Here is an 18,645-nt window from a genome sequence, read left to right on the forward strand (position 1 = left end):
ACACGACTTGCATCACTTCAGAGTTCCCACTGGCGGTGCGATTGCGATTGCAGCCAGGAAAATGTTCCTAGGGGAACTTTTAGTTCTTAGAACTACCTGTTTTGAGCCCATTTATACTATAGTTAAAAAAATTTGGTTAAGGAAGGCTTCAAGAAAGCTCACCAAGGCTGCATTTGGTTGATATAGAAATACAGTAATATTGTGAAATATTAATTGCAATTTAAAAGAACTGTTTTTATTTGTGAATTTGATTTATTTTTAAGAGTTTTCAGCATCATTACTCTAGCCTTCAGTGTTGCATGATCCTTCAGAAATCATTCTGATTTGGTTTTCAAGAAATCTGGTTTTCAGGAATCTTTGATGAATTTAAAGTGCATTTATTTGAATTGATATCTTTTGTAACATTACAAATGTCACTTAATCATTTTAACCTTAATGAATAAAAGTATTAAGCCTGGATTCACAGACATGACTTAGATTAAGCCAGCATTAGGCCTTAGTTCATTTAGGACATTTAAGTAGCTTTTATAAACATGTCTTTGAAAAAAAACTTTACTGCTGTGTATCTTGAGACAAAACAATGGCTTATTTTGATATGTCAGTGCAAGTTGCTTTCGGTTAAAACAATTCAAACATGTTATTCATGTTTGGGAGTAGGCATAAGCCTTGTCTCTGAAACCGAGGGTTCGTTTCTTTAAAAAAAAATTAAAAAACATTCCTGGCCCCAAACTTTTGAACGGTAGTGTATATGCACATAAAATCTAACACACTGTTTGCAGGTGTATGGAGCTGCGTATCTGCAGAAGCTTCTGGAACCGCTGTTGAAAGGAATCATCACCACTCCTGAGTGGCAGCAAATCAGTTTTGAAGTGGACCCCACCAGGCATGTTTACCTAGTTAAGCTCATATTGACGAAATTGTTTAGTCAGGTCATGCTTTCACTGTACTTTTGATGAAGTTCCCCATGCTCTACATTTAAACACTAATCAAAGTACAGAGGGGTTTTTATCGCTGTCATTCTTACGAAAAACTTCCGTCTCCTCTTTAGGCTTGAATCAGCAGAGAACCTGGAGGAGAACCAGAAGAACCTGCTGCAGATCACAGACCGCTTCTTCCTTGCCATCATCAACTCTTCAAGCGAGTTTCCTCCACAGCTGCGCAGTGTGTGCCACTGTCTGTATCAGGTACGTTCACTGCTTAATGCCAGTCTGCTTTTTTTCCTTCTTCTTTCTTTCTTTTTTTTACCACTGGTACTGCATCCTCTGAATGACTGCATTGAGGCTGTATTTCATGCTTGGGCATCCACTGATCAGTCTTCCAGTCACTTCTAACAAGAGAAACTGCTCTTATCCTCTCTTGCGCCACTTCTCACCTCTGCCTGTTTGTGAACGAATATATCAAATTCTTTCCCTCAGATACACTACCATTCAAAAAGTTTTGGGTTGATACGTGTTTTTTTTAATTGTTTTTTTTTTTAAATGTATTTTAAAGAAGTCTCTTATGCTCACCAAGGCTGCATTTATACAGTCAACAGACAGTTAAAATCACTTATTTTGTGAAATATTACAATTTAAAATAACTGTTTTCTATTGTAATATATTTTAAATCGTAATGTATAGATATAATGGCAACATTCAACTTTCAGTCTTCAATGTCACATGGGCCTTCAGAAATTATTCTAATATGCTAATTTGCTGCTCAAGAAACATTTCTTAATATTGTCAATAATGCTTAATATTTTTGTGAAAAATGTGATACATTTTTGCCATGATTCTTTGAGTAGAAGGTTCAAACAAATGGAATTTATTTGAAATAGAAATCTTTGTAACAATGTCAAAGTCTTTATTGCCACTTCAATGTAATGCATCTTTACTGAATAAGTATTAATTTCTAATTACTGGCCGCAAACGTTTGAACTGTATTGGTACGTTACAGTATTTTCATATGGAGTTGGCACTGTTGGCATAAAATTCCCAGATTTTAAATGGAAAAATGGCAACAAAAAATATCACTGTTAAATCATTGCTAGCTGTTCTTAATACTGACTTTAAACTAAATGAAATTTTAAGGCTGATTTGATTCTACTTCGGGTATATATCGGAGTATGATTTCAAATGGCAAAAAAGATTTGCTGAATCATTTGCTCTGCTCTACATGCAACAACAGACATTACAGATTCATTTTGGTAAGCAAGCATATTTTAACATTGCTTTCAGATGTATTGTGAAAGTTTAAATATCATAAGCAGTAGGGCTGTGCAATATATCGAAATTACCAAAATATCGCAGATGTACACATCACAATATGCATATCACAACGGCACACAATATCTGAATGATTTTAATAGGCTACTTCAACATTGTTAAAAGTGTATGTTTGAGGCTGATGCATAGAGCAGAGAATAGACTGGGCACATGAGTTACACAAGTTAGTTATGGGACTTGCTTGACGTTAAAAAGAGTTATTAAATGCAATCATTTGCAAAAAAAATTCACTGGCAATCTCACGCTGTCTGACGCACGCACGCACGCGCACACACTGAAACATGAACGATTTGTGACATAACTGTTTGCTAAAAAACAGCTGGTCACTTTCAGAAGTTGTAGCGATGCTTTCTATTCCCAGAAAGAATGTGAAACACTAATTGTTTCATTCTCAGTTTCTAAATAATTGTTTTTATATAATTTAAATAGATCGATTTTACACACTAATAGCAATATCGAATCCCATATTGAATATCACATTTTTCTTCAATATCGCACAGCCCTAATAAGAAGGTACAAATCTCAATTCTCCCAGCTGTAATAAACCATATACTGTACTGTATATATCACACATGGGGTTTGGCTCAAATGACTTTGGCATTAAAGTTAACATTTCTACATTGACCACATTTTAAGTCACTTCTACTAGAGCGTATAAAAGCAATTATTTTTAGGGTTGTTCCATTGTGAAATTTGAGGGTGGAGTTTATGTAGCTGGTCATGTGCCTTCTTTTTACTATAATAAAAAGTAAAAAAAATTCATTCGAAAGTGCTGTCCGTCTTTCTCACATCTTAAATACTCTGTCAACGGTACCCTCTTGTGGTTCATAGTGTTTTTTTAAACAGAGAAAAGGAAGCATTGAATGACAAAACACCACTTTCTTAATTACACGTAGTTTCTTTTCCTTTCTGGTCATTTCCTTTCATGGCTTTTCCTGTCTTGTTTGTTATCACAAGGATCGGGTTGTGATGTTTGGCTCAGTAAGCCCCCATTAAATGAAAATGATAGTTTTGTGGCATCTAGATAGCTTGGAGGTCATCTCTATGCTAGTGAGCTCCTAAAAGTTTCCATTTAGTAGATACATTTAAATCATGCAGTCTTTCCTTTCTGGGAGAAAAGAATGAAAATATTGATGACTCATCCTAGCAAATGAGCTACATCCATCAGTCCTGCTACACACTTCCCACTTCTTCTGCACGGTGAACTTACATCCTCATCGGCACCTATTCTGGTCTTTAATTTTCCGCTAATACCTTCACACTCTTAATGTATTTCATACTTTGTTTGCTTGGGCTGAGAGCTCGCTCTCCCTTTTCCACTGTAGCATCTTTGCAGCTTTTGCTTTACGTTCTGCTTGGAGAGCATCAGCCGGTGTTTCTTAATCACTGAAATGAACATGAATGAATCTGCTCGTAGATCAGCTGTCAGGAAGGCAGTGGTTGTGTTGTCTGCTCCTTCATTGTGTTTGTATGCACTGTGGCTGTGCTGAGTGCAGTTGTGTAGCTGCTGTGACCTCTCTGTGCTCATCTCTGCCCTGTAGGCTACTTGCCACTCCCTTCTGAATAAAGCCACTGTTAAAGAAAAAAAGGAAAACAAAAAATCCGTAAGTGTTTTAGCATTTTATTTTTTCTTTAGCTGCCATTTATTATTACTTTGGGTTTATTTATACCATAAATGCAACGTGTTGCTTTTTAATTTTTTAACTTTTGTTTGTTTCGTTTTATGAATTTGTTCATTTGATTTTTCATGTTCTTGAATTGTTTTTTCGCCAGAACATGTTCAGAAACACCTGTGTAAACATGGTTTTCTTACGAAGACACATCTATTTTCTTAAGTCAACATATTAGGGAAAATGTATAGATAAATACACAAAATAATAATTGTACTGCTTTGGAGCACCTTTTCGTGCTTTTTTTTCTTCTTTTTTAAAAATTTCAACCGTTGTGGACTGGGTTAGTGATGGCGAGCAGGTGGGATCCGTTCAGCTTCTCCATGTCTTGCGGTGAAGCAGAAGACTGTTTCTTTGTGTGGGCTTAAGGTCCTTTATTTTAACCTGAAGACAAAATATCCACAAATATGTAGACCTCGAGCCTGGTACTGACTTGGTCTGCCTTCTTAGAGCGTACACACTTCAAATGCATCTAGGTTTAAATTAGAAAACATTATGAATCTGTATTTTGGCTTGTGGTAGAGTCTTGTCTTTCTTGGAAAACTTTTAATGAAGGTGTTAAGTGATTTGCATGCGTTAAATACGGTCTGATGAACATGTTGGCGCTACTCTGGCTTCTGTCATGTGCTCTATGGGTCGTCTTCAAGTCAATGGTTGTGCATGTTTTCTCTCTGAGGAACCATTGGTGCAAATGCATGTATAATAATGTACCGTATGTAATGGTGTAAAATGTCTTAATCCCCATCTTTTAATTTTCTGTCTTTTTGAATTTTCTCATTTATTTTCTCTTTCACATTTGCTGGGACCTTCACCACATGACCATGATGTTATAATATAAAGCATGCTGCATTTTACTTATCTTTTTTAACCAACTGTCTATTTACACCAAGTGCAAATAGCACGGCTTGTTGGCAAGTGCTATTCACAGTAGCTCAGCCTAACAATGCCTTGTGTTTCCAAACATCATTTAAAAAAATAAAATAAAACAGCCGTTCTACGTTTCAGTGGCGGACTCACTAACGCGCACGGCTAATGGATTGTTGTTTTGATGAGATCAACACCAGTTCCAATCCGCCTTTTGCAAAGGTTACTATTTTCATCGGAAAGGCATTTACTTTAAACAAACAATTAAGAAAATGTTCTAAATGTGCAAATAAAGTGCCCAACAAAATGTTTAATAATAATAAAAGCATTTATTAGATAGGGTTAGGGGTAGGTGTAAGGGAGGGCTTTATTGTCCCTTTAAGGTGCATTCATTTAATAATTAAAAAAATAAAATAATTCACACTATTGCATCCTGTTAATGTACAACAATACTGAGGTGCAAAGAGTAGCCTATGTATCTGTCAAAAAGTATAAATTACATGTAATTACTATTTACATATATTGCAAAGAACTGTACTTTTATATGGTGTAGAATATATCACTATTTACACTTAATAGCATCTACAGCCATTTGCAGTTAGTGTAAAATCATCTGACTATTGCTAAGAAAATGTTATTTTAGATTCTATATCATAGAATCTAGTTGCTATTTACACTTGGTGTATATAGCATTTATCGCTATTTGCACTTATTTTCACCTTTTTTGAATTGCTTATTTGTGATTTTACAATAAAGTACAATACAAATAAAAAACAAAACAAAAGAACAAGGAAAATGTGTTTACATGATATTTTGAAATTGTCAGGTGTAAAATTGGTGCATGTAAACACATTAGATAATTGTCAATTTGTTGATTATCTTAAAATGATACACAAATAACGTTTTAAATGCAGATTTACACAGAGGATTCTTCTTATCAATGATAGGATAGCTTTAGAAAATCATTGTCAAAAGCTGAGAATCTTCGTAACCTATTTTAAGTCTCAGTCTAATTAGTAGTAATGATTCAGTCCTCTACAAAGAATTTGTATTATAGTTTGGGTGGAACTGCAGACACACATTGCCATGAGTATTACATATATATAAGGTGTGTATGCTCTGTCACATTGTTCTGCAAACATTTATTTTGGTTAGTAAGGCATTTGTTTTATGTGTGGTAATGTCTGTTAGTACTAATGTGCATGACGTCTGATTATTAGTTTGTTCTGTACAAACACTTCATTGTAATGTTATGTGTCACGACACCTGTTTCTTTCTTATAGGCCTGTTTTACCTGATATAAAACATATTTATTAATTATTTTCCCTTCTCATTTTTTTTCTTCATAATATCCTTTCCTGAAATGTTGTTTTTAAATGAAAATGCTCATTATGTATTAAATGATCAACCTTCCAGCACTCAACTGTCTTTCCTCTTGCTTTCCTCCATCCGTTTGTGCAGGTGGTCAGCCAGCGGTTTCCTCAGAACAGTATTGGTGCAGTAGGTAGTGCCATGTTCTTGCGCTTCATTAACCCAGCTATTGTATCACCGTACGAGGCAGGCATCCTAGACAAGAAACCCCCACCTCGCATCGAGCGTGGCCTCAAACTCATGTCCAAGGTAAGTGTGATTCAAAGTTTCAAAGCCAGGTTCATACAGATCTTTAATTTTCATCATCTGATGACTAACTGGCTAGCTGTATGTTGATTTAAACGCCACTTAATAGCAACATTTGTATTTCTACATATATTTCAGCTCAGTATTTGTGTCTTTTTTTCCAGATTCTCCAGAGCATTGCTAATCATGTCCTCTTTACAAAAGAAGAGCATATGCGGCCCTTTAATGATTTTGTGAAAAGCAACTTTGATGCAGCCAGAAGGTTTGTTTGTATCTCACATTGTGTGTGTGTGAATACAACCTTCTTTTGTTATGTTAACCTAGCAACAACATATATTTTCTCTCTCTTGTGGGTATTTATGATGGTTTAGAAAATGCCTTTTGAACATTATACTTTACACAAGTAATATTGTCATATTAAAATGTACCATTATATGCTAATTTCAGTAGCTAGTTAGAGGCATGTGTTATAGCTGTATTTTCAGAGAGCATTTGATTGGACTATATTTGTGCTAGAACCTGGAAGAGATAAACTGTACATTAGGGCTGTGCAATAAATCTAAATTATCGAAACATCGCAAATGTACATATTGCAATATGCATATCGCAACGGCACGCAATATCTGAATGATAATAGGCTGCTTCAACGTTGTGAAAGTGTATGTTTTAGGTCAGAATATAGCCGAAAATAGACTGGGCACATGACTGTTACTTATGTGACTTGCTTGATGTTAAAAAGAGTTAAAACAACCCCCTTCAGTCTTGCGCTTTCTGACACAGACCGAAACATTTCACAAGTCGCCGCTCTGAAAGCGTGTGGTCCCTTCAATTCTGTTTCATTTCTTGTAACACACTTAAAACTGTCAACACACACAGTTATGTCAAAATGGCTGTCTTGATGAGTATTCATGTAAACTGAGTTGGTTGTGCTTTAAGTGAACGATATCAGAAAGAAGCCAAATGCATGTCAATAGGATTCGCGCCTTAGCTCTTAAAGTGACAGGCGGCTAATACAGCAAACCTGCCGCTGTCTGTCAAACAACAGAAGAACAAGAGAAAATCACTCGGTGCTCTTGGCTGAATAACCTGTGTAGCTTTATCATGTATCAGTGTAGATTGAATTCATGTGAAGACTGTTTTTATTTTTAATAATGAAGATAAATTAAAATAACAAAAATAATCATCCACTCCTAGTTCAGGACTTTGTTTACCTGGATGTTCTTGATGTTCAGTTTTAGGTTGATATAACTGTTACCAAGTCAAGCAAAGAGTTTTTGGTATTTAAATATTTGCATTAAATTTTTTGTTTATTTAATGATGTTCAAATAATTTTTGCTAAAACACTGCTGGTCACTTTCAGAACTTGCAGCGATGCTTTCTTGTCCCAGAAAGAATGTGAAACACATAAATAATATCATTCTCAGTTTTTAAATACTTTAAAAAATATAATTTAAATAGATTTTACACACTAATAGCAATATCGTATCGCATATCGAATATCTTATTATTTACCAAGATATCGCATATTTCTTCAATATCGCACAGCCTTACTGTACATTTTAAATATGCATATTTGCTAAAAGTAACTTTTGCCGCATTGATGGCTTTATCTTGGAGACATTCTAAAGCCGCAAAACTCCAGTTGTGAAGTCTTGAAACGCATTTGCTTCTCAGAAATTTCTTCACCCTTGAGCTTCAATATGCCTAATTTTTGTTTTGGCAGGTTTTTCTTGGATATTGCATCTGATTCTCCGCCAAGTGACTCAGTGAACCATAGTCTGTCTTTTATCAGTGACGGCAACGTGCTCGCACTACACCGTCTGTTATGGAACAACCAAGAAAGAATTGGCCAATACCTTTCCAGCAACAGGTAAGATAGCTTCTAGAAATGCAAAGAAGGTCATGTCAGTTAAAAGGTACACAAGGACTGTGCTTCCTGTTTTTTAAGCAATTATCCCACTTAGATACAATCTTTATCCTGTTTCCACAGTAAATATGGAATTTTGAATATGCAAAAATATGTCATGTCTAAATACAGATAAAAATGTTGCAATCAAACTTTAAAACCATAGGGACCACAAGGCAGTGGGTCGTAGACCATTTGACAAGATGGCCACCCTTCTGGCGTACCTGGGTCCCCCTGAACATAAGCCAGTAGCTGACACACACTGGTCCAGCCTCAACCTCACCAGCTCAAAGTTTGAGGAGTTTATGACAAGGTGACTGTTTTTGCTCTTGCCAAAAGCTAGGGTTTATCTTCTCAGTTTTTACCCCAAAACAGTTAAGATCGTCGTAAAAACTGACCTTTCCATTTGACAGCCTGTTTTTGCTGGTGTTATTCTGACATTTTCTGGATATTATAGTGTTTATTTATCCCTATATATTTGTATGTATTTATCCATATATTTTTTATTTATAAATAAATAATATATGGATTTTAAACTGCAGATCAGAAATAACTTTCCTTACCAAAATATCAGAAATAATTGATCATTATTTATTACTTGTTTATTGTTCATACTAAAATTTCTTTTCTTGTGAGTTTCAACCTCTCCTCACATTCAACTTCAACCATTTTTTTTTTGTGAGGCAAAGTACATAAATATTTGTAAAGCACATTTCCCACACGTCTGTAACTCAGTTTCACTTTTAATGTTTAGGCTTGGTTTTGTTAATAATTCCACTAATTTAGGTCTATTTTATACAATTTTTATTCTTGTTCAGTATTAAATTGTTCTGTTAAATTGCAATGTTTTTTGTGGATTAAGGGGAACTAAAAACATATTTATAGTGTATATTTATTATTTACCTCTATTTTTACATAATATTTTAATGTATTAATAAAATGTGACCTAAACAGTGATACGGCTTGTGTTTTGACCCAGTGAATTTTATATTATATTGCATAAATGTATAGAAAATACATAGTCAACTAAAAGCATTTAAAAATTGTGATTTTAATAAATTAGCTATTTGTGAGATAATTTTTTATTATTATTATTTTTCAGGCATCAAGTTCACGAGAAGGAGGAATTTAAAGCTTTAAAGACCCTCAACATCTTTTACCAAGCTGGCACATCTAAGAATGGCAATCCTGTATTTTACTACATTGCCCGCAGGTCAGAAATTATTTTTTTATTCATGCTACTTTGGTGTAATACCCGGCCTGTTGCTAATTGTGTTGTAACATTTGAGTTGGGAATTCTGTATCACTCCTCCTGTATCCGGTTTATGTTTGTTCTCTTTCTTTAAAGATTACTCAAGTCATATGTGCCTGTTTGAATAATCAAACGGTCTTTAAGCTTTGCATAAATACACAGAATAGCAACGTTCATTATTTTTTTATTGACATGTCACTCTGCAGTATGTCATTACATTGTTAGATATGATGCATACATATCTCTTATAATTACATATGCAGCCATCTTTAACTTATTCTGTGTGTGTAAGGTCATTTAAAAATGCCAACAAAAGTGTTTAATTTTTCATTTGAATTCTTTATAGAATTGCAATCATACAAATGTTTCTAGAATTTTATTATGTGCAAGTGTTTATCAGAGCAGTAAAGATCTGCGAAACATCTTGGTATTAGTTGTTTGACAAACGTTGGTAGTTTATCAACTCCTGGCGCTGATGATTAGGGCTGCTGGAAGAGTTTAAGAATGGCAGTGGATGTGATAGTGTAGATTAGAAGTCCTGACAGTCCCACGCTCCACATAGGTGAAAGAATAAGTGCAATATAAGTGCTGGTTTTCGTGACAGCGTTTGGGATGTTTGTGCAGTTGTTTGTGCAGTTTGTTGGGCCGGTGTTTGTTCCGTTGGTCGAGCCGATGTTTGTTCCGTTGGTCGAGCCGGTGTTTGTTATGTTGGTCGAGCCGGTGTTTGTTATGTTGGTCGAGCCGGTGTTTGTTATGTTGGTCGAGCCAGTGTTTGTTATGTTGGTCGAGCCGGTGTTTGTTATGTTGGTCGAGCCGGTGTTTGTTATGTTGGTCGAGCCGGTGTTTGTTATGTTGGTCGAGCCGGTGTTTGTTATGTTGGTCGAGCCGGTGTTTGTTATGTTGGTCGAGCCGGTGTTTGTTATGTTGGTCGAGCCGGTGTTTGTTATGTTGGTCGAGCCGGTGTTTGTTATGTTGGTCGAGCCGGTGTTTGTTATGTTGGTCGAGCCGGTGTTTGTGCTGCCATTGGTGGAGCTGGTGTTTGTTCCGTTGGTGGAGCCGGTGTTTGTTCCGTTGGTGGAGCCGGTGTTTGTTCCGTTGGTCGAGCCGGTGTTTGTTCCGTTGGTCGAGCCGGTGTTTGTGCTGCCGTTGGTGGAGCCGGTGTTTGTGCTGCTGTTGGTGGAGCCGGTGTTTGTTCCGTTGGTCGAGCCGGTGTTTGTTCCGTTGGCCGAGCCGGTGTTTGTTCCGTTGGTCGAGCCGGTGTTTGTTATGTTGGTCGAGCCGGTGTTTATGTTGGTCGAGCCGGTGTTTGTGCTGCCATTGGTGGAGCTGGTGTTTGTTCCGTTGGTCGAGCCGGTGTTTGTTCCGTTGGTGGAGCCGGTGTTTGTTCCGTTGGTCGAGCCGGTGTTTGTTCCGTTGGTCGAGCCGGTGTTTGTGCTGCCGTTGGTGGAGCCGGTGTTTGTGCTGCCGTTGGCCGAGCCGGTGTTTGTTCCGTTGGCCGAGCCGGTGTTTGTTCCGTTGGCCGAGCCGGTGTTTGTTCCGTTGGCCGAGCCGGTGTTTGTGCTGCCATTGTTGGAGCCGGTGTTTGTTCCGTTGGCCAAGCTGGTGTTTGTTCCGTTGGTCGAGCCGGCGTTTGTTCCGTTGGTTGTGTTGCTGTTTGTTGCTGCAACATTGGTAAGACCGTAGCTTGTAATCATAACAGCCACTAGCAGTAGTAGAAATTGAATTTTGGAAGCCATATTCAGCTCTCTCACTATTAAAATGGGGAAAACAACAAAAACATTTTTTACAAATGTTTTATTGTATATAGTGGTATTTAATAACTGACACATCCATATTTAGCCAATATTACTGGATTTTATACCATCACCTTGAAAATATAAACTTTATATAAATCATACTTACAGTTTGCCATGGATGATTGTTGTTTGTGTCTTTCAGTTCTCTAGAAGGATGTAAGTGTGAATGCCAGAGTGAAATGATGCCCTTTATTTGAGTATTTAAACCAACACCCTGGTAAGAGGCGTGCGTGTTATTATTGGAGGATAGAAGTAAAGCAAACTCTTCTGCTTAAAGGTATAGTTCACCCAAAGATGAAAATTTCATGCCGTTTCAAACCTGTTTGGATTTCTTTTTTTATGTAGAAAACAAAAGAGGATATTTTAAATAACATTGTTTACCAAACAGCATTGGACTCCATTGACTTTCATTCAATAGACAAAAAAAACTTTTTTACACAATATTTTTCTAAATATCTTCCTTTTGTGTTTATATAAGAAATGGTCATAAAGGTTTGAAATAACATGAGGGTGAATTTTCTTTTTAAGTGATGCAATAATATACGGACACTGAGCTGTTGAACAAATTGTGTTCAACATTAAGCTAAATTGTCAGATGAATTTTCTAGATTCTGAAATCAGAAATGTAGCGTTTACAGCCTAACTTATTTTTATTAGGAGTGGCTTTGTTTAAATAATTGAATTGATATGAAAAACTAAAATTTCATCAAATCCTGTGTTTCACCCAGCAATATGACACCTATTTATTAGGGGTGTGCATTGGCACTTCCTTCACGATTCGATTCGATTACGATTCACCAGATAACGATTCGATTCGATTTGATTCTACGATGCATTGTGATGCATCAAAATTCTACTGCACACAAAGCAAATTTTTCATCAGTCATGAGGGAATACAAGCAGATATTAAACAACAGATTGTATTGGCTGCTATGTCTCCTGTATCTTTGACATAAAAGTTATTAAATAAAATAAAATGTAATTAAATAAAATGCAATTAGCCCTTAAATGCATGACTGTTTCACCAAACATTCTTACATATTCAGGTCGTTAGCGACCCAGATCTATATTTAACATGGATAGACCTCTAACGTTACCTGTCGTGATAATATATAAATCTCCTATTTTAGAGTAGCAGCTACAGAAGAATAAAATAAAACCTATTTCGTTACCTTTTGGAGCTTGGAAGGATTTAGTTTGAGCAGATGTTTAATACCATCATCATATGACCTCGTCAGAGTTCGTCAGCATCTGCCTCATATTCGCGATCTCCAGCATATTCTCAAAACTCATTTTCAATGTCTTCAAAATCAATATTTTGATCACTGACAGCTTCGTGACCACATCCATCATCAAGAGACAGTGACACTAACATATGATTGTGTTTAGTACTTGCTTTCTGCGGTAAATCACTGAGCCATTTCAAGTTTTGCAGATTATCGTTTCGTTTTCTGTCAGAGGTAACTATGAGTGAAACGTCACTTCATCATTGTGTATCAGACATTGCCACCTTGTGGAATAAAGGTGAATTGCGGCGTTTTTCGTCATTATAGATTCATTGATTATTGTGCAAAAAATATATACGTACAATCCTACACACCTCGGGTCGTTAGCGTGTTTTTAATAACCCGTCTATCGCGGTCATCTCCCTCCGCCTCAGCCATCTTCCTTGTTGTTGTTGTTATTCTCTCGGAACCGGAAGTATTTGAAACTTCACAACTTTATCGTCCGCCAGAAAATAAACAGTGACATAATCGATTATGGCACTTTGCCGCATCGATGCTGAATCGTTCATGCCCCGCATCGCGATGCATCGCCGAATCGATTATTGTTGACACCCCTACTATTTATTCTCTAGATGTTCAGGGAAAATCTCAGCTTTTTAAGGTCTATATTCCCTCTGCCATGTGACAAAGTATACAGCTTTACATGTGCTATAAGACGTATCAGGTAGTCATATGTTGGTCATTAATCCAGACTATTTATGTTTAAACAAGAGTTTAGATATCAGATGATAAATGGTCATACTGATAAAATTTCAAAGGCCAAAATAAAGCATCATGCTGCTCCTTTAGTTGCTCATTGATTCTGTTAAATTACATTAATGTATCTCATTATTGTTACAATTTACCTGTATATAAACAGAGGATAATAACATGAAGACATCAATTCATGTCAATATTTGTAGACCCACATTGTTCAAAAGCACTTTAACATAGAAGGGTTTTCTAGTGAACAAGCCAAAGGAGACAGTGGTGGTTAAACCCCCCAAAGATGTAAAACTAGATGAGGAAGAACCAAGACTTAATTGGGTAGTCACCTCTTACTTAAATATTTAAACTAGTCACAAAGTACATCAAGACGTACATTATTGACATTTTTAAGCAGGCTCGGCTGTATTTTTAAAGAATGCTGGTGTCGGCTGTTTTCAGCACCACCTTTTGTGCATTCCCTCACTCCCCCTTTTTGCTTTAAGGAGAAGGAAACCCCGGGGGGCGTTTCAAGATGGCGGAGTGAGTGGCAGCACTTTTGCAGGCTCTGATAAAAAGTTTCTTTTTAGTCCTTGAAATGTGATTAACTAGTGTGACAACCCCTCAAATAAACAGGCACTTAGCGTACTGTCAAAATTTAGTTACAAAACTAAGTTATCACAACATTCTGTGGGGGTTTTTTTTCTCTTTGTTTCCTGGAATCATGTCCGACCACAACTACAAGTTGGATGCTCTCCACGAGGCATGTGACGACTTTGACGTCGAGGAAGAAATGGAAGCGGAGCAACATTCATTCAAAGAAGACAAAATTAATAAAGAACATACGCCAATTAAACAGCCGAATCCAAAGAAACAGAGACACCAAAGAGAAATGGAGGACGTCAATACTGGCGCTGCAATTCTACATGCAGTACAGGCCCTGACCAGAAAAATGGACGAACAGACTGAACTTCTGAAAAGCTTCGACAGACGTATTGAAGCTAACACAACCGCAACTAAAGAAAACCGTGAAGAAATCTGCCTGCTTCAGAAAAAAATAGGAGGCCTACAGAGAGAAAACAGTCTGCTAAAAGAAGCATGTGCAGAGCAAACCCGTTACAAACGAAGGTGGAATCTGAGGATGATTGGTCTACCTGAAAAGGATGGAGAGGACACGAGAGAAATTGTCATTGGGATATTGACAAGAGTTGTTCCAATGTCTGTGGAGCGGCTGCGAGACACCGTAGACACCGTTCACCGGCTGGGGCGGAAAGGCGACGCCGCTACATCAAATAACGCACCGAGAGCAATCATCATTCAGTTCGGGATGAGAACGGTGAGGGATGACGTTTGGAAAAAGTCGAAGGATGCGAGAGTGTGTAGAGACTTGCACATACGTTTCAAAGAAGACTTCTCGAAAGAAGACCGGGAGGCGCGTGCAAAGCTGTGGCCGCAGGTCCAAGAAGCCAGAAAGAAGGGTAAAAGGGCATTCTTAAAGGAAGGATACGCACTGATCGATAACCGGAGAGTGGACCCATTGTGATCACTCGTTTTCCTAGCTGACTGGCAGAAATTAAGCCTGCTCTCACTTTTGACTGAGAAACTTATTGCTTGGTTGACATAAACGCTACGTTATGTAAGTATAAGCAATAGTAGCACTTTGCTTGTTGATGCGTCACATCCGAAGTTAACCAATCTGACGTTGATGACCATAACATTTCTACACAACAACATATGACAGATACTGAATGTTTATTTACCTGGTTTATGTTCTTTATTTTAACCAGGCGAGGTGGATCTCATTTTATATAGATATTTGATACAATTGCTGCTTGGTCTGTATAGTTTTCCATTTTCCCCTCTGTATTGTTAGAGGGTTTGTTACACTAAACATGTTGATTTAGGACTAATTACTCATTCCTGCACATCGTTACACTCTTTTGTGCATTGTTTAGGTTATCTACCATCTAAATGTTGTCCTTTATTTCTTTAAATACTAGGGGGTTAAAAGATAATGTAAAACGAAAGGCTATTTTTCTTTTCTGTAAGGAGCAAAGGGCTAATTGTGTTTTTTTGCAAGAAACCCATTCTGTCGATGCTGACACAAAATTTTGGAAATTGCAATGGGGAGACTCTATCTTTTTCAGCCATGGAACGTCACACTCAGCAGGAGTTATGGTTTTATTTAATAGATTTCCCGGGAAAATTATTGATCACAAAAGTGACTCAAATGGCTATTGGGTAATGGTCGCAACAGAATTAAATGGCACAAACTACATCTTATTATGCGTGTATGGTTATAACAAAAAGGTACAGAATAAAAATCTCTTCTCATCGTTAAATAAGGGCTTAGAAGAATGGAAAATGCTTTTTTCAACTAATAGAGTAATAATTGGGGGAGATTTCAACCTGGCCCCTGATCTGTGGCTAGACCGCCTACCAACAAAGAGACACTGCCACACGTTTGATGAAACAATAGTTGAATTGATCACAAAGGCCAATCTAATAGATTACTGGAGAATGAAAAATCCGACCAGAAAACAATTTACCTGGTTTAACTCATCTAATAATGGCCAGTGCTCAAGATTGGATTACTGGCTAATATCAGATAATCTAGTTAATGACGTCATTAAATGTGAAATCTCGGCATCACCCCTTACTGATCATTGTGTAATATTTTTGACTCTTTCGCCAGATGGAAGAGAGAACAAAATAAACTCTATATGGAAATTTAACAATACTCTCTTGGAAGATACTGAATTTTGTAAAACAGTTAAACAACTGGTTAGAGAAGTGAACGAATTGGAAATGTGTTCTCTGAGTAAATGGGAATGGTTCAAATTCAAAGTTAGACAGATAGCTATTAATACAAGTAAACAAGCATTAACACTTAAAAAGTTAAGACAAAGGGACATTATTAGTCACATTAATATGCTATGCTGTAAAGATGATTTGACAGTGGAAGAGCAGACTGAATTAAAAAATCTACAGTCCCATCTTGATAATATATATCTGGAAAAGGCCAAGGGTGCATTTATCCGTTCAAGGGCTCGCTGGATTGAAGAAGGGGAAAAAAACTCGTCCTATTTTTTTAGTCTGGAAAAACAAAGACAAACGAGGAAAAAAATTCGAAAGTTAAAAATCAATGATATTATTGTTGAAAATCAAGAAGTGGTAAACGAAAAAATCAAAGATTTCTACTGTAATTTGTATAAATCACTTTTTTCTCAAAAAGATTGCAATTTCTTCTTAAATAAGATTCAGGGGTTTAAAAAGACACTTGATGATAACTTTAAACAACTAATGGAAGATGAGCTAAGAATTGAGGAACTAGACTTGGCTGTTCGACAGATGTCTAGGGGGAAATCACCTGGTATAGATGGGATAACCGTGGAGCTTTTATCTTTTTTTTGGAGTGATATCAGAGAAATGCTCTATAATGCCTATTTAGACTGTATATCAAAAGGTAATCTTTCTCCCACTATGAAACATGGTATTATCACTTTAATTCCCAAACCTAACAAAGATATTCTTTTATTAGATAATTGGAGACCAATTACCTTATTATGTACCGATTATAAATTACTGGCACTTGTCTATGCTAATCGTCTGAATGAGGGATTATCACATATTATTGATGAGTGTCAGTCAGCCTTTATAAGGGGCAGAAATATACACAATCATACTAGACTGCTACTAGACTTGCTTGATTATCAAGATATCATTGATACTGATGCCTTTATTCTATTTCTCGATTTCTACAAAGCCTTTGACACCGTTGAACATGCCTTTTTATTTGATGTCTTAGATTTTTTAGGTTTTGGGAGCAATTTTTGTAAAATAATTAAGATGTTTTATACTGACATATATAGTTCTGTATCTCTGAATCCTGGTATAACTCCTAGGTTTGAGGTGCTCCGCGGTATTAGACAAGGGTGCCCGATTTCTCCCAAACTGTTTATTCTAGCCACCCAATCACTTATCATGCTCATTAATCATAACCCTGAATTGCATGGTATCTCGATATTTGATAAGGAATTCAAAATTAGTCAATTTGCAGACGACACCGCAGTCCTTTTAAGGAATAAATTCATGGTTAATGTAGCCCTTGATTCAGTTTCAATTTTCTCTAAAGCTTCAGGATTAACACTCAATATTAAAAAATGTGAGCTACTTCCCATTCACTCATCAACAGATTCAATCATATCTTCAATTGAGGTTAAATCTGAAGTGAAATATCTTGGAATAGTCTTATCCAAAAATGCAATCAGAAGGGAAGATGTCAATTTTTCTAGCCGATTAACAGATATGGAAAAATCCTTAAGTCGCTGGCTCACCAGAGACCTCACTATCTTTGGTAGAGTTACCTTATCTAAAACAGAAGGTATTTCCAAAGTAATATATCCATGTCACTCCCTGTATATTTCTTCTGGTAATATTAAGAAAGCCAACTCAATTATTTTCAAATTCCTGTGGAAAAATAAAACCCATTATATTAGGAAATCACAGCTTGTTAAAGAATATGATATGGGTGGTATCAAAGCCTTGGACTTTGAATCAATGTTTGGGACCTTTAAGATTAAATGGTTAAAATCATATCTATCACAACCAGATTCTATTTGGTTTCACATTCCCAGACATATATTTAAAAAAGTAGGAGGGCTTGATTTTCTTTTGCAATGTGATTTTGAGGTGACCAAAATTCCTGTAAAATTATCAAAATTCCATAAACAAATTCTTCAATACTGGAAAATGATCTTCACCCATAATTTTTCTCCACACGGATCCACCTTATGGAACAATAGGGTCATTATAATCAATAGAAAATCATTGTTCAGATATGATTGGTATGAAAAGGGCATTGTGTTTGTGAATGATGTTATAGATGATAATGGAAACTTGTTGGAATATAAAGCCTTCTTAGACAAATATAATTTAAAATGTACATATAGTGAATACAATAAGATACGTAAAGCAATACCGATACCTTTATTACAATTAATTCAAAACATATTGTTATATACAAAAACAAGACCCTTATCAATTTTACCACATTTAGTTATCAATGATTGTACTTTAGTTGACAATAAATGTAATAATAAATTTATTAATGATGCTTTAAGATCTAAACTGTTTTTTGATTATAACAGAGGATTGTGTGTACAGGTTCCAAATATAGGTGCATTGTCCATAGGAAGAACACATTTTAAATTCATTAAATGGCCCATTTCCCCAAAGGTCAAAGAGACCCACTTTAAAATAATTTATAAGATATATCCGGCTGCGGACTTTCTTAGGAAAAAATT

At 36.3% G+C, this 18,645-nt stretch overlaps 2 protein-coding genes across 3 annotated transcripts in view; one reads left to right on the top strand and one right to left on the bottom strand.

Annotated features, from left to right (window-relative positions):
* The window catches only part of nf1a (neurofibromin 1a), a 98,564-nt gene that overhangs the window by 40,620 nt on the left and 39,299 nt on the right, over positions 1 to 18,645 (top strand). For both annotated transcript variants that reach the window (XM_067450476.1, XM_067450477.1), the window contains exons 28-35: positions 780 to 883; positions 1,049 to 1,184; positions 3,806 to 3,868; positions 6,260 to 6,418; positions 6,580 to 6,677; positions 8,139 to 8,285; positions 8,488 to 8,634; positions 9,424 to 9,534. In XM_067450476.1, coding sequence (XP_067306577.1) covers positions 780 to 883; positions 1,049 to 1,184; positions 3,806 to 3,868; positions 6,260 to 6,418; positions 6,580 to 6,677; positions 8,139 to 8,285; positions 8,488 to 8,634; positions 9,424 to 9,534 — 965 coding nt within the window. The remainder of the gene's footprint in view (positions 1 to 779; positions 884 to 1,048; positions 1,185 to 3,805; positions 3,869 to 6,259; positions 6,419 to 6,579; positions 6,678 to 8,138; positions 8,286 to 8,487; positions 8,635 to 9,423; positions 9,535 to 18,645) is intronic.
* Positions 10,053 to 11,536, bottom strand: LOC137085218 (putative per-hexamer repeat protein 5). Its single transcript, XM_067451783.1, has 2 exons — positions 11,476 to 11,536; positions 10,053 to 11,323 (listed from the first exon to the last, which is right to left on the bottom strand). The coding sequence occupies exons 1-2, from the start codon at positions 11,483 to 11,485 to the stop codon at positions 10,053 to 10,055; spliced, it is 1,281 nt and encodes a 426-aa protein (XP_067307884.1). The 5' UTR covers positions 11,486 to 11,536.

The sequence above is a fragment of the Pseudorasbora parva genome, chromosome 8, assembly GCF_024679245.1.
Source record: "Pseudorasbora parva isolate DD20220531a chromosome 8, ASM2467924v1, whole genome shotgun sequence".
Taxonomy (NCBI): Eukaryota; Metazoa; Chordata; class Actinopteri; order Cypriniformes; family Gobionidae; genus Pseudorasbora; species Pseudorasbora parva.